This window comes from Amblyomma mixtum, chromosome 2, assembly GCF_055824585.1.
Source record: "Amblyomma mixtum isolate Tamu chromosome 2, ASM5582458v1, whole genome shotgun sequence".
In the NCBI taxonomy this organism is placed as follows: domain Eukaryota; kingdom Metazoa; phylum Arthropoda; class Arachnida; order Ixodida; family Ixodidae; genus Amblyomma; species Amblyomma mixtum.
Genome location: NC_143013.1, coordinates 312242101 through 312257560, shown reverse-complemented (window position 1 = coordinate 312257560; position 15460 = coordinate 312242101). Strand labels below are relative to the sequence as shown.

The 15460-nt window shown below is 41.9% G+C and overlaps 1 protein-coding gene across 1 annotated transcript; it reads right to left on the bottom strand.

Moving 5' to 3' along the window:
• Position 1: 1 nt before the first annotated feature.
• On the bottom strand, positions 2–14336 carry myd (stromal cell derived factor mayday). The gene is made up of 6 exons (XM_089575016.1): positions 13777–14336; positions 12882–13018; positions 12558–12665; positions 10355–10510; positions 4967–5130; positions 2–3965 (listed from the first exon to the last, which is right to left on the bottom strand). The coding sequence occupies exons 1-6, from the start codon at positions 14130–14132 to the stop codon at positions 3789–3791; spliced, it is 1098 nt and encodes a 365-aa protein (XP_089431142.1). The 5' UTR covers positions 14133–14336; the 3' UTR covers positions 2–3788.
• Between the last annotated feature and the right edge of the window lie 1124 nt (positions 14337–15460).

Here is a 15460-nt window from a genome sequence, read left to right as displayed (position 1 = left end):
CTTCTGAAAAAAATTTTATTTAAAATATAAATGAAAAGCAAACATTTTAGCAAAATGGCAGCAAAGTTGTGATGAAAGGAATTCGCAGTAGTGACATTAATTTCCAAATTGTATAACACTGAGATTCTCTGATTTTCGTTTTCTGATGACTTGAAGCTTATGGCTGGTGCAGCAATGTATGCAGCACTGTAGCCGGGTACAAGGCAGCATGTAGGCATTGATGTGCATCTGTGATTTTGGGCACTGCATGGAACCTACCGTATTTACTCGCATAATAGGCGCACTTTTTTTCCAGAAAATCCGGCTCAAAGTTCGGGGTGCGCCTATTACGCGGGGTAAAATTTCCGGAAATTGTTCGACTCGCAAAATTGAACACACCGCGTAAACGCACTCGTGTACGGGCCGCACCCCGTTTTCGCGAAGAAAATGTTAAAAAAAAAAAAAAGATCCGTGTGAGGGTTGCACCGAAACTTTCCACGACACACGCGGGAATAGCCTTAGGCCGCCGAGGCCTCCGCGATCGGCTCCGGCTGCGCGCAACGGGCGCTTGATCGCGGAGGCCACACACGACGCGCGCAGGAGCTTCCAGACGCCGCCCAGGAGGGCGCCCAAGGCCAAGCTTATCATCATCATCATCGCGTTCCTCCGCCCCGAGCTTTCGCTATCTATATCGCCATCAGCATCTCCAGCTCGTTTTTTTTTTTTTTGTTGCTTTCAAGTGCGGGATTGATAGTTATCGTGGTTTATGGCTTTGCTGCGGAGAGCGTTGATGTTTTAGCTCGACGGGCAAGCACCTTAACAGCTACATGGCTGGGAGTTTGCTCTCGAACGCGGCAAGCGTGCGGCAGGTCGGAAAATACGACGTGGCCGAGAAGTGCGGCAGTTCAGCAAAAACTTTGTTAAAATAAAGATTGGGAAGCGGGGGGGGTGGCGAGGCGTCGGCTTGCAATCGTGTAAATACAGTATTGATCACAGTGCCAAGTTCGGGGTGCGCCTATTATGCGCGGAAATAAAAAAATCTGATTTTTCGCGCCCTAACTAGGGGTGCGCCTATTATGCGAGTGCGCCTATTACGCGAGTAAATACGGTATACCAAGTTCTATGAAGCACATTCATTCTGCAGACGGGTTCTGCAGGTACCTTCAGCAACCAATATGCCTGGCACTAAGCATGACAGCCGCACACTCACTTGCTGTGGCAAGTAAAGCATTTCCACCATTTCAGTTCTTTATGATGGCTGATGGGGTCCGAGAGCCCCTTTTGCAAGCAGACTGTGCTGATAGCCAACTATTTTCGCATGCATAAAAGTTGCTCCATAAACGCCACTGAAGGCTGCATTCCCCCAGAATTGCAGCAGAGTGACCACAGAATTTGTTGTGAGGCTCTCGCGTTGGTGGAAGGCTTCACGGTGCATTAAATACAACACAGTCAGTGTAGAGGTGCACAGCAATTGGAAGCGCTCTGTCCAAACAGTTCACCACTGTGCTTGCTCGTTCTGTACATGCCAAATGCCACAGAAACTAACAGAATGATACATTAAGGCCGACATTTTACGAACGAGCACTGAACATGTGTCTTTAGGAAAACTGTTAGCAAAAAAAATAATGCTGTGCAATATTGTAGCAAACACCATGGCAGTGCTGAGCAGAAGCAGCAACAAAGCTATTAAATTGAAAAATGAACCATTAGACGCCAGGAACCAACAGCACAGCCGAGAGCAAGGTTTAGCATGGGCACAGCTCCGGTCTTGCCATTCATATGTATGTAGAAGACTGAAATGCTATCATTCGCAGCCACTGCACTGATTTGGATTTAACAAAGTTGATATCTAGTGACTAACAGAAATAATAGTTATTTGAAGTTAGTTTTTTTTTTTTAATTAACAAGTGATAAGAAATGCAAAATAACATTTTACTTTTACAGCTCTGTAGTAAGAGGTACTACAGTATTTTTGCGAACGGCACCTATCTGAGCCTTCAAAGTGGACAAAACTGACATCTGAGATTTGACATTGTCGCACAATTATTTTGGAAAGACTCAAAACTTTCCTATCTGATGCAGCACTTGCACATTATAATTTATAATGTCTGTTTTAAATGTTCAAAGTACACATAGTTTGCTGGATTTTGGTTGGGATCAATTTTTTGCAAGGCTGGAGAGAAATAAAATTAACATTATTTTAAATTCTGTAATATTCAGGCAATGTTTACAAAATTTGAGGCCTAAATAAAAATTACTCCTATTGGTCACTAGAGTCATACAGTTTTCCTTTATCATGCAACAAATGTCATCCAAATCACTTTAGCAGCTGCTATATAGAACCATTTCTTCATTACTACTTGTGTCCAGGTGCTGAAACTAAAGCTTCCTTTTGAATTCCAAGACACACTGTATTGTCTACTAAAGTAAACAATGTAAATAAAATATTTTTAACTGGCTGGTTTCCCTAAATTTACGCATTTGATTCAAGAAAGCATCACAGCTAAAAATGTTCTAGTGCTGCTGTTTGTGCTCGCTTCATTGCCACTATCACAGACATATATACACAAGTTTTTGTACTAGTATCACAGCAAAAATGTATTATGGCATACTTGCATATTGCTCCTGATCGGATTGTACCGGCAACATATGTTGGGACTGCATGTAGCTCTACCATCTTAATATGTACATAAATGTAAAATTCACAGATATAATTGTTCTATCACCTCAGGAAGATAATATATGGAAGTTTTATAATATACACAATTGTCACTGAAAAGTCGGGGTACCACTACATGACAGAGCAATGGTTGCATTAGTCTGCTGCTGGTCATTTTTCGCTCACTCACTCTTCATACAGCTCTGCATTACGAAAAAGGACTGACAGTCTGGCCAAAGGCATCTTAATTTAAAGCAGCTACAGAAGCAGTCGAACATGCTCTAGCAGCTGAAGTGCCACGCAATGCAGAAAGCCGCTTGTATCACAAATGGCTGTTCTTTCACTAAAGCATGTGAGCCAGAACATATAAGAAAAAGTATTTATGTGCAATTAGGGAAGCAATTGTAAATGCTCAGGTAACAAAGAACTTGCATTAGGCAAGAGTAAACAAATTTTAGCACAGTGTGAACAGTATTAAACTTTAAAATATGCAGGCTTTAAATACAGCACATTAATGTATAAAGCACTCTGAGCTATGCATATGCTTTTTAAAACACCAAACAAGCTCTTCGGAATGTCTTCACTTCTTCAGTTTCAATAATCACTTATGGAATTGTATTTAAGTCATCAAATTCCGAAACGTGGGTAGGTAATTTGCAGTAAGTACTGATACTGAAATTCGAATAATCAGGCCCTTGGCAGATGAGAACTGGAACAAAAGCACTACTGAATCAGACAATCAATGCCCTGTTCCCTTCAGTTTCATTCTGCTTTCTTTTGAACTATTAACATAGCTAGTGAAGACTTCTAGCCACTGAGTACAATTCAGGTTTCTCTGAGCTGGGCCCCCATGCATTAACACAACATTTCATCTGTAGTGGTCTTACAAAGCAGGAGCCTAAAATATGTAAAACACTGAAAACATGGATTAACACATTGTTAACCTTGGTCACAAACCTGAACAAACCAGGTCATAGCAAAGGTGCTAAGTAGTGGTCAAAACATAAACAATGGCGGTGACAGTAAAGGATAAGCAACAACCTCCCTCGCAACAAGTCTGAGTGCAGATGGCCTCACACCGCTGCACGTGCATACCGTCCAGTTCCAATTTCTCAAAAGTATAAGTAGTACAGTAGAGGCGAAGTTTTTATCAAAACTCGTCGTGGATGTTCTTAGCTGTGTTCACCATTTTGCTCCCAAGGAACACGTCCTTTTTGGCAAGCACCTCTTCCAGGCTTAGCTGGTTGTCCCCATCACTGTCTGCCTCGAGCACCAGTTCACGTGCTTCACTCCTTGCATGAACAGGGTTCTCGGGGTCATTGTACATCTGCAATGCACACAAGATTGATGAGCACAGCTAACATATAAAGCACAAACAACAAATTTCCTATGAGTGTTCTTTCTTTGTAGTGATAAGTACCACACTAGTTGTCATAAATTGCCAATGAAAGTCACCGGCAACTGGCAAATTATTTATAATTAAATTTCTTCTCCTGTACTGTTTTCATTTCAAGGGCCAAATGGTGGTTATAATGCCAAAGTTTAGCTGAGGTCTCATGAAGCACCCAAAAACAGCGATATTACAGCTGCTTCTTCAATCATTGTCATTCCGGCTCCTGGGGGCAGGCTGGTGCAAGAGGTACAGTGAATTAAAATGATGATGCAGTGATTATACCCTTTCTTATGCCTCAAATGACTCGGAGAGCGAGGGACAGCTAGCTGTTGAAACCAAAACAGTATGAGAGAATAAATTATAAATTATTTACTGGGTACAGGTGAATTCCATGTGGTGATCCATGCACATTAATGTCTTGCATACCATTCCAAAGAAATCGCACACCACAATCTTTGTGTTATCGCAGAACATGGAATCGTTCTAGTACATTACACCTTGTGTGTGTGTATTCAGAGTGTGGTTTTTATTATTATTATTTTTTGTGGGGTGTGTCCGTGTGGGCAGGCTGTTGATGCCCCGAGTGTCCTAGCAGTTACTTCTGTGCATATTTCTAACCGAAAGCAGTTGACGTTCACAGATTTTTTTCGAGAAACAAAGGTATGCTGATGTGAGACACTTTACTATAAGTTCCCCCCCCCCCCCCCCCCCCCTTCTTTCTTCTACTCCTTGATATTTCGACATTCGATTAATTCAATTTGGACATTTTCTCCAGTCCTGTGAAACTGAATTAACAGGGTTTCCTTTCCTTGCACACAAGCAATGAGGTTGTCCAAACAAGTAAGCACGCAATGATATGAAGTCTCTGGGCACTGATTTGGCAATCTTATACTGTCTGCCAAGTTTGTGTAGCCATAAGGGCACAAAAATTTTACCAGCAACTCCTGGCGACTAGCCTGTCCATCTCCGTTGAGGTCAATGCTTTGTTCAAACTCCTGAATGCGTTCTTTCTTCCACTCCTCCTTGGTTGTGCGCTTCATCTCATCAGGACCAAGTTGTGCAAACTCATCCTTGGAGAGCTGCTCATCTCCATTTTCATCTACAACAGCAGCAAGCAAAGCATGTGAGACAAATGTGCATAGCAAAGGCGACTCCACACTCCTTCATTCATATCACTTGAGCTTATTAACCCTTTGAAGGTTTTTGCCGTATATGTACGGCGGCGGTTTTCTGTCCCGCAAGGTCTTTGCCGTACGGGTACGGTTTCGATCTTCCGTTTGAAATTTTGCGCCAAAAGAACAATGTGTGCTCACTGGGGGGTGCTGCCACCTCTTAGGACTTACAAGAAGTGTTTGAATTTTGTGCTGCCTTCTTACGGAGAAAAGCAGAACTTATGTCTAGCTTTAGCACAGCGGCACAGACTGCGGCAACACCCCTTTTGTAGTTTTGGTTTCGCCGCGTGATCGCAACGGAGTCGCGCGAAATTTGAGTTTTCTTTTTGTCAGCACTATCTTGCAGGGGCTTGCGAAGTTGATTTCTATCTTTATTGGCGCTGCTCTTAGCTTGCTTATCACCATTGCTCGCAAGGTATTCTCACCCTCTGTGGCAACGCGCCTACGCGGTTTCGATTCCGCCGCGGGATCGCAACGGAGTCGCGCGAAACGTGTTTTCTCTTTGTGGGCACTGTTTTGCAGAGGCGGCGAAAGTTGATTTCTATCTTTATTGGTGCTGCTCTTAGCTTGCTTATCACCGTTGCTATTCTATTCTATTGAACATTTTCCAGTTGTGAGTGATGCTGTCACCAAAGTACTGTTCCTAATTTTTTTTTACTATTTATTCTCGATTATATACATTTTGTAGATTCAAGATCCGCAATAAAGTAATTTGACCACCTGGGAAAGTTTTCTTCAAAATAATTCGACCCTCAAAGGGTTAAGGGGGGACGCTAGGCTGAAGACTCAATCTTTGGCTTGAACTGCTGTGCCTATCTCAGGGATGGTTTAGACAACGTTCTAAATTTCATTATCACAGCACAAACAGAAAAAAAAAACATACGTGTGTCATATAGAGCAATTAGGTCTGTCAGCTTAGGAAAACTATCATTGCAAAAATAATGATTTACTAATTGCTTGTGATTAAACCACCTTTTAGAGTGCAGGAAAAGGCCAGTCATGTGTTCTTAGTCATTTCTGTAAAAATCTCATCACATTAAAAATGAAGTTCTTTCTTTACTGTCATTATATGTCAGATATATGATACATTTTTCTGTGTCAGAAAAAATTTAAGAGATCTAAGATATACCTCACCTTGTTCCTGACAAAATTTCAGTCTAGGAACCACCTTGAAGGCAACTTTTCGGGAAGCAGTTTGGAAATAATAGTTTTCTGAAAGGATTTGTTTCCCCAAAAAGTGCAAACTAAGAAAAAAAGTTACGAAGATTTCAGTAAATGCAACTTAAGTTTACGGCCCAAAATAATTAATCAAACTGCCCTGCTGCATAGGTTTGGCCCTCCTCTTCAAACACGATGCTGCTCAGTAGCAATTGCTTCAAGTTTTCTCTTTTAGTGTGCCACCACTAAGGCTTCCAATCTCAAAAACATCTGTAGGCTGTTTGTGTGAAGCCAGCAAGGCCTGCAGAAAGAAAAGAAAATATGGCAGTGATTGTGTTTCGAACCCACAACAGCAGGAACAGATCAGCTTTGCTGACCACTGCACAAGAGCACTAGGCTAGTGCCGCAACTGATCACCTCTTGTGCTTGACTGCAACTCCCTCGCGCTGTGCATTGCATGTCGTTGTCTACGTCAACTTCCACCCGCGAGCAATGTATCCAGAACATATCACCATCGCAGTGCCCTCTTAAGGTGCGTTAAGTTGTCACAAATTTCATAGTGCTCTACCACTGAGGTCCCCAATCACTGATTTCGCCAATCCTAGCCCGAAGCCTAGCCTCGAATTGAAAGTGAAATGAAGCACGACGTGCTAGTGCACATGTACTTTGCATTTGGCCAAGTAAGCGAAATCGGCTGTAATTTTTTTATTCTTCCTTTCAGCTTTAGAGCTGTCCAACGCCCTCCTCTGCGCTCATGAAATGTTTTCCTTGGCTGCTTTTTTGGTTGGAAAGATAACAAATAACCAGTGTCGAACAGAACCAAAATGAGGTCTGGCTTAGCGATACTCTGAGTGGCACTAAAGCAGCGTTGGAAGGTCACTTGCTGTTTCCACCAATCCAAGCTTCTGATTCGGTTTGCCGGCCAATCTGCAGTTGCCGCAGCCAAAATTCCTCTGCTTTCTTTTCAGTTTTTTTGTAGTGGTCTGGTGTACTCCTGATAGAAGGTCTCTCACAACTAAAAAGTGTGAAAAGCAAATTTTCTTCACATTCACTTTGCGTTCGGTTTCTTGGTGCTACTTTGAACAGGTCGTCTCATGAAAAGAATTCATTATCTTCTTTTCTACTGTGCAGATAACAGCCAAACTTGGTGAGCTTTTTTAAATCAGGAATCCAAAACAACAGAAATTTAAAGCATTTTTTTTGGGGTGGTGAAAATAGTGAATTAAACTTTGCAACCCTCCTTAAGTGAAACTCACAAAATGGGCTCACAGTTCCTTTATGATAAGCTCAGGAAATAAGTCTTTCAAAAGTCAAAGCACTGCGCCCTGAAATGTTGATGCGGTCAAAAACTTTTGTGTGCCTTGCAGAGAGATTTCATTTAATATCCTCTACAACACAACTTACACCACAGAAATTATTGGAAACACATTTTTAACTGAAATCAGCCATCCTCAGCATCTGGCCTTCCAAGAGAATAAAGAATCCCACATGCATGATTGCACAGTAGATCAGAGAATGCTAAAGCTAGTAGACTGATCTTTTTAATATCTGCAAACATATACTGAGGCGATCATATCACGAATGTAACAAACAATATAAAGAGAAAACTTCATTATTCAACATGTTCCTATTGCAATTTATAACCTGAAGGTAAGATTTAAGTTGAAACAAACAAAAAAAATATTGAGAGCTGAAGTAGAAAGGTAGCATATGGGATCCATTTAAATGTGTTGAAAATAAAGAAGTATGAATAATGGAATTGAGTGGGCGAGTTGGTTTTCCATCTTGACAGTGAAAGCGCTCAAAAGGACAAGGACGACAGAGAAGGAAAGACATACAAAGCGCTTACTTTCAACTGATTTTATTTCATGCGAAAAACAACTTTATACTCATGGTAATCACCTGCGCATGCTTACAAGAACATTACCAACGAGTGATAGCTGGCACGTTCTTTCAGACAACCGGCATGCCCGATGTAAGATAGGACATCTCTTTATCCGACAAAAAAAGGTACTTTTTAAAAGTAGATGCTATCTCACGAGCCTCCACAATCTCTCCCGTTATTTACGAGAGAGATTGTGGAGGCTCGTGAGATAGCACGAGCAGGCGATGATTGCGTAAGTGCTCCATCAATTTTGTTGTCGGATAAAGAGATGTCCTATCTTACATCGGGCATGCCGGTTGTCTGAAAGAACGTGCCAGCTATCACTCGTTGGTAATGTTCTTGTAAGCATGCGCAGGTGATTACCATGAGTATAAAGTTGTTTTTCGCATGAAATAAATTCAGTTGAAAGTAAGCGCTTTGTATTTCTTTCCTTTTCTGTTGTCCTTGTCCTTTTGAGCGCTTTCACTGTCAAGAAAGAAGTATGGCTTGTTTCAGACATTTGTTTCTAGGTTGAGTGACAAGGTTATAATGAACAGAATATCAGAAAAATAGAAAATTATTACATTTCATGTCTAAAGCAATTGAGCATCAATTTTCAATACGCCATGCTATCTGAGGCCGACATAATCTTTCAGTTTTCCTTCATCCTGAAACAATTTCACCCAGATGTCTCTATTAAGGAAGGAAATGGAAAATATGGAATAATATGAAGAAGCATGTAATAAAAAATTTGTTGATAAATTTCATGTATTTGCTGAAAGGAAATTTTGCATGTGCATTTTATATTATATCTATGATTTATTTTTTATTTTTTTATGTCTATAGTTCAAAATCGCCAAACAGCTTCCACCTTATCATGACCTCTGGATCATATTTGAAGCATCTGAATTTTACTTTCTTCATTATTTTAATTTATATTTCAAAACTAGCATATATGAGCAAAGACAAAAATGTGCAGCAAGGATTGCAAGACATAACAGCAAGAAGGAGTTTTCACTGCTAGAAGCCAGAGAGATTGGAGACAGCTAACAGTTTCGTCACATAGGCTGCACAGGACAGCAACCAAAGGCTGAAATAAAAGTGGCTCTCTTTCACAGCTGCTAATAGAAATTGCGAGGCTCTAAAGCCATTACAAAAGTGCGGTCAACAAGTGCGATCACCATCAGTTCCCTGTTAGAAGGCAAAGAAGTGCAAGCAAAGGGTTTAATCGTGACCTCAGTTTAAAGTTCACAAACAACTATGCACTACAAATGCACCTCCAAGAAAGCTGCAAAAGTGCATCACATTTAGGCAATGCAAAATCTCCTGTCTCACACAAAGGTGATGATGCTCTATAAAATGCCAGAAATATAGTCGTCCAGAATTCCCTGTACCTGGCAGTGAGCATTGGAGCAGTGGATGAGCCATTCAAATGCAGAGGATGACTCCTCTGTTTCAGTCTGTTCTCACATAGAACATTAATACGGTGTACCTTTGCAGTGCAGTTTGTATCCCCGTTTCTGAGAGCTGTACGCTTTAAGCTTGAGTGTTCACAAATGTCGCACTCAGTTAAGCAGTACTATAAAAATGCAGCTTTCTAGAAAGTGCAATTGGTATTCTGCACAGCTTTGGGGAGAGTAGGCCCGCTGTGGTGGCTCAGTGGTTATGGCGCTTGGCTGCTGACCCGCAAGACGTGGGTTCAATCCCGGCTGCGGCGGTCGAATTTCAATGGAGGCGAAATTCTAGAGGCCTGTGCACCGTGCGATGTCAGTGCACGTTAAAGAACCCCGGGTGGTCGAAAGTTCCCGAGCCCTTCACTACGGTAACCCTCATAGCCCGAGTCACTTTGGAACTTTAAACCTCCATAAACCTAAACCTAGAATAAGAAGCTGCAAAAACTACTGCTAAAGAAATACTAGACTAGAGATAAAGGTGGATAAATAAAGCCTGGCTCAGCAACCAAGGAGGAAGATTGTGCGTCAATCATTCTGTGACATTTTCTGTCATCTAGACGGCACAATGGCCCAAGTGAGAAGACGGTCATGGTGTGCAATACGTGTTCCAGCCTGCAAGAACAGGAACAGATACAGAAGAGGAGTGAAATGCGCCAGCTGAAAAGCAGTGCTCACCAAGATTGCTGATAATGTCATTCACCATCTTGATCAGTGAGACATGGCTGTGCTCTGGGTGCCGGAACGTGAGGAACTCGTCAATATTCAAAGCATCAGGATCAGAGTTTGCTGCTTCAAACCACATGGCCTTGTCAAGCAGAATCTTCTCCTTCACTGAAACCGATTCACAGAGACAGCAGAGTACACATTTCTGTCAATTTTTCCTCTCTGCTGCAGCAAATGTATGACACCATGTGTGCATGAGAATATTGCATTTCCAGTACGGTTCCTAAAAATTGTGTTTGAACAAAGTACTACATGAAACTGTCTTTAAGTTCCTTTAGTTACTATGCCTAAAAAGTGTGAGTTATTTACAGTATTACGAAACTCCACAAACTAATCACAGTAATTTAAATTAGTAAAGAACATCATTAATAAAGCCTCTAGTTTCTCACAATTCAGCGAAAAAGCATGGACTTGAGGATTTTGTGTGGAAATGTATGTCAGCAGTCATATTTATTTTTTTATGATATTGTGCTTTTCAATGTCAGTAAAAATAAGAGAATGATGGGAATGTGATTAATTCATTAAGCTGAATTCACTAGAAGCAGAGCACCTGTGCAGTGTTATAGTTTGAGTCATGATACTGGCGTCTGTCAAAAGCAGCATTACCGTATTTACACAAATACAACAAGAGTTTCATTTTTATGAATAATCTGCTTCCGAAAGCACCACACATCACATTTAGAACCAAACTGTGAATACCAAGCATTTTTTTTTTCGGCGTTCTTCCGAGATACCCACAGCAAGCTCACCCACTAAGCTCATGAGCTATGAAAAAAAGCCGACTTCTCAACGACTTTGGGTCGTTGAAGCAAACCGCGCGGCCGCTGCTATGCGAAATACGGCAAACACGTGCGGCAGGCTTCCAGCGGAATACTGCAGATTCTTTGTTCTCACTTCATGAAAAATTTAAAATTTTCCGCCGCAGAAAATCAAGCGCTTCAATCATTATGGTCTTCTGGAGTTTCACCAAAATGAAAACGTAAAGCCATTTGTTTCACAGTAAAACCCAATTTTACCTATAATTTACACTCCGAGTAGATGCCATAAAACTTTGGTACAACCCAATTTTTTCAAAAGATCCTTACAAAAAATGCAGAATTCAAGTAGAAAAGCTAAATGAACTGCACGATATCTTGCACGAATCCAGAAGATATCTTGAACCTATTGCATATCTGCGCTTTCACATTCTTGTTACAGACTTTATACCTCTGCTAAAGCCTGCTACCTGAATAAGTTCGAGAAGAAGCTGTCAGAAGCGAGCTGCCAGTATACCGGTAATGACCTATGCCCCACAGGAATCACTGTGCCAAGTGCTACCCACACCAAAAAACTCTACTCAAAAAGTGTCATGCATTTGAGTGGCTGCTGCAACATTGTGAACAACGTTTGTGCAATAGAGAGTTTTTCCTGACAAAACTGGCACCTAAATTTCAAGAAAAATAAAAATAAACTACAACCCAAAACAAAGGATAGTTAATGTTCTAAAACAGTTAAGGCTACATCCCACCTACACTGGACGCTTGTGTCAAGCCCATGCATACACATGCACAGCACAAATACGGATAAGTGGAAAAAATTCAGCAATGAATCTGTTGTTCTTCAAAGCTGAGCAATGGAAGTCTTGCAAGCAGGGGCAAATATAAGGAGATGGGATGCAGTCCCTTTTCCCATAAACCATGCGAATTTTCCACTGAAGGCACCCGCTGACCAGCCCCACATCCCCCAAGTGCCCGCTCCAAGGATTGCCCATCAATCTATCCCTCCTTGCAGGTGCTCATTTCGGACAGTATCTTCGGTTAGAATATGCATTCAGTATTTAAAATTAATGCTGAATTGTTATGACAATGTCAGCACGCACGAGAATCAGCACATATTTCGGGAATCCATTTGTGTGCATGCAAATGCATACACACAAGCAAAAAGAAGCATCTGCATACTGAAATGAGAAAATTCATTTATACAACTGCCCATGGGCTAGATAATAATGAGCACATAAGATTCAGACATAACAGCCTCTCTATGCAGCATTTGAAACTTTGTCTGGCGCACTGAAAACATTACAAAAAATAGAGATCAACTTTACAAAATAAAGAGCAACTTCACAATACAAAAAATGCATACCTGTAGGCAGCACAACAAAAATTCAAATGCTTACAGTCTCTGTCAAGTGTCTTGTGATCCTCAGGGTGATTCCTGGCATACTTGTCATCAAAGCCTTTTTCTATCATGAAGTTCACATGATATTCTTCCCATGACACTCGCCCTGAAAGGACAGAATAGGGAGAGGTAGAGAATATGAAAAAACGTAACAGGGACAACAGCTTAGCATGCAAGAATGGCAGAGTTGCATTCTGATGCAACCAACAATGGCATTACGTTCCTTTCTCACATCTCTAGCCACACTAGAGGTGTCTAGTTCGTGTAACCATGCACAAAAGCATGAATATCAATAAAATTGAGGAACAGCATGAAAGATTACCATCATGATTTTTGTCGAGTGCAGAGAAAATCCAAAAGTTGTCCCTGACAGCCTGAGCATAGTGCTCCTTGACTTTCGCTGCAATCCACTTTTCCAGTTCTGAAATAGTCAGTTGCCCATCGTGGTTGGTATCGACCCTGTGAACATAAGTAGAGTGATGAATTAAATTTCTCAATGTCATGATGACAGCACATATTATATCTGGCAGCACTAGACACAAAATCCCATGACGACTTTACATCAACAAGAGTGTACAGTTCACATAAACATGACAAATAAAAGTGAAGGCCTTGGTCTCTGCCACAGCTGTGGTGTTCAGTAAGTTCCAGCCCCTCTCAAGCTGTCAGAGTACTACAAGTGAGAGTACTGAACATGGACGTGCACAGAGGGGAGGGGCAGCGAAAATTCGTACCCTTTTATTCCCTCCTACCTAGAAATCACCAACACACACTAATAAGAACTGCGGCCCCCTTTAATGACGTGCGCGCCTATGGTAATGAAGCCGTCAAGTATAATAGGAAGAGACAAAAATCGGACTCAGGTCAGACATATACGGCACAAAACTCTCCTTTCACATAAAAATGCCCGCAGATTCGAAAATCGGGCGAAATCTGCAATGCTGCTCAATTAAATAAAAGAAAATCGCCGCCCGGCAGTCAGTTCACTGCCACGAAGAACTATAGTTTGTCAAATTTGTTCCGAGTAGTTTCGTGCACTTCATGGGGCGCTTGTGCTGGCACATGTTACCGGTGGCGGCACAAAGCGTTTATACAGCTAAACGGCAGCCCGAAAGATTTCACAATGTTCGTTACACAATTAAAGGAAGAAAATAAACCTTTCGGATTGATTCCATAGCAAAGACAGCGTTGCACAAAAATGATCAAAATCTACGAACTTGGCGAACACAGTACGTAGGAGGACTTCATCTGCTTCCTGCTTTGAACTTTCGGCTCCCAGCAGTACTTCCTTTCGGTACTGAGCGTTCAGCTGCCCATCCCTTTCCATAGGCAGTCCTTCAAGGTGGTCGGGCGGTTTGATTAGGCTTGCATTGAGGTCAGCAGGGTTAATATTTGCAAACCTACTCTTGCTGTAATCAGTAACCTTTTCGTGAACACGTTCTACAGTTAACCCCGGAAGGGGCTGACTTGCGTTGAATGGCAAAGGAATGCTCCAAACACCACTAATGAGGCAGGATGCCACGACGACGTTCATTGCAGCATAGCCGACATCTCTGCGCGCTTTCTTGCTCATCAGGACGTGCGTGTACTGCGCAGAAAGCACTGCACATAAGACGAAAAATGAAGTAGCATTAATTCACCAACGGGACATGGCAAAAGCATTTCCCTTAACTGACGATACACATCGGCTTGCGGTGCAGCGGAGAGTAGTTTCCGTTGCCACCACAGCGGTTACCATGGCAGAACAGCAGCAACACATGCAACAAATGCGCGTGTACGGAGGAAGTCACGTGATAAGTAGCTTCCTCCATGTTCTTTGGTCACTAGGGCTTAGCAACGGCGTTGTTGTTGCTATGGGAAGTGGGACACAGTTCGGCTTCTAGCCATTCAATAGACACCCTAGCCAACATTCGCCCTAGTTATTGTTGTTGAAATTTACTTAATATATTGAGTTGTAATTTGTTCTTCAGTATTTGTTTTGTGCAATACCTCTCAAAAGCTGAGATTTTTTTTTGTTAGTCACTAATGACGTAAACAAGCCTTTTAAAAGCGCGGGAAATACCCGACCGTGGACGCCGCGGTCGGGTTCGAACCCAGGTATTTCGGCTCAGTAGACGGGTAGAAATGCCCCGCTTAAAAATTTTAGGAGACAGGGCCAGAATTTGTGCACGCCAGGAAACGCGCCAGAATTTGTGCAGATGCGCTCAAGATGTCCTAGAGATACTGAACTTTAAGTTTCCAAAGCAATGCACGATTCATACAATCGTCCCAAATATTCATTTAAACATAAATTGTGAAAAAAGAAATTGCGGCGCATAACGTGTTGCGGCAGATGCCCCTAAAAAAAAGCCCTCCAGCCGAATTGCGTCGACCGATTTTCATAACGCCGCGGTTTATTCGATTGCGCCGTGGTAAATTCACTTTCATCTGCCACCCCCTGCGATGTCATGCTTGCAGCACATTATCTAGTAATTAAGTATATTAGTCAGTATATTAACTCTATGGCTCGCAGTTCTATTAAATTTCCACTAAAGTTTTAAAACACGTTTTTGTTGTGGGTAGGCGATGAATATGGTTTTAACTCGTCATTTCTCTCTGCTGAAGCGTAGATTCGAATCCAGCTTGTAAGGTTTTCTCTTCTGGCACACCAATAAATTTCTCCAGGATATTTCGGCGTCATTAGGCATTGGTTTCAGAGTCAACTTCGCCGAGATTTTGGGACGATGTTTGAAAAAGTTGCCGAGAATGGCAGTTGAGCTGAAGGCATTTCATGCATAGTACCATTAAAAAAGCCGTCTTTAATAGGTATGAGCTAGGAAGACGGTAAAGGTGACCTCTTCTAGAGTGAGTCAACCAGAGCCCTTTGATCATAAGTTGTGCAACTCCCTGTCTTCCATGAAA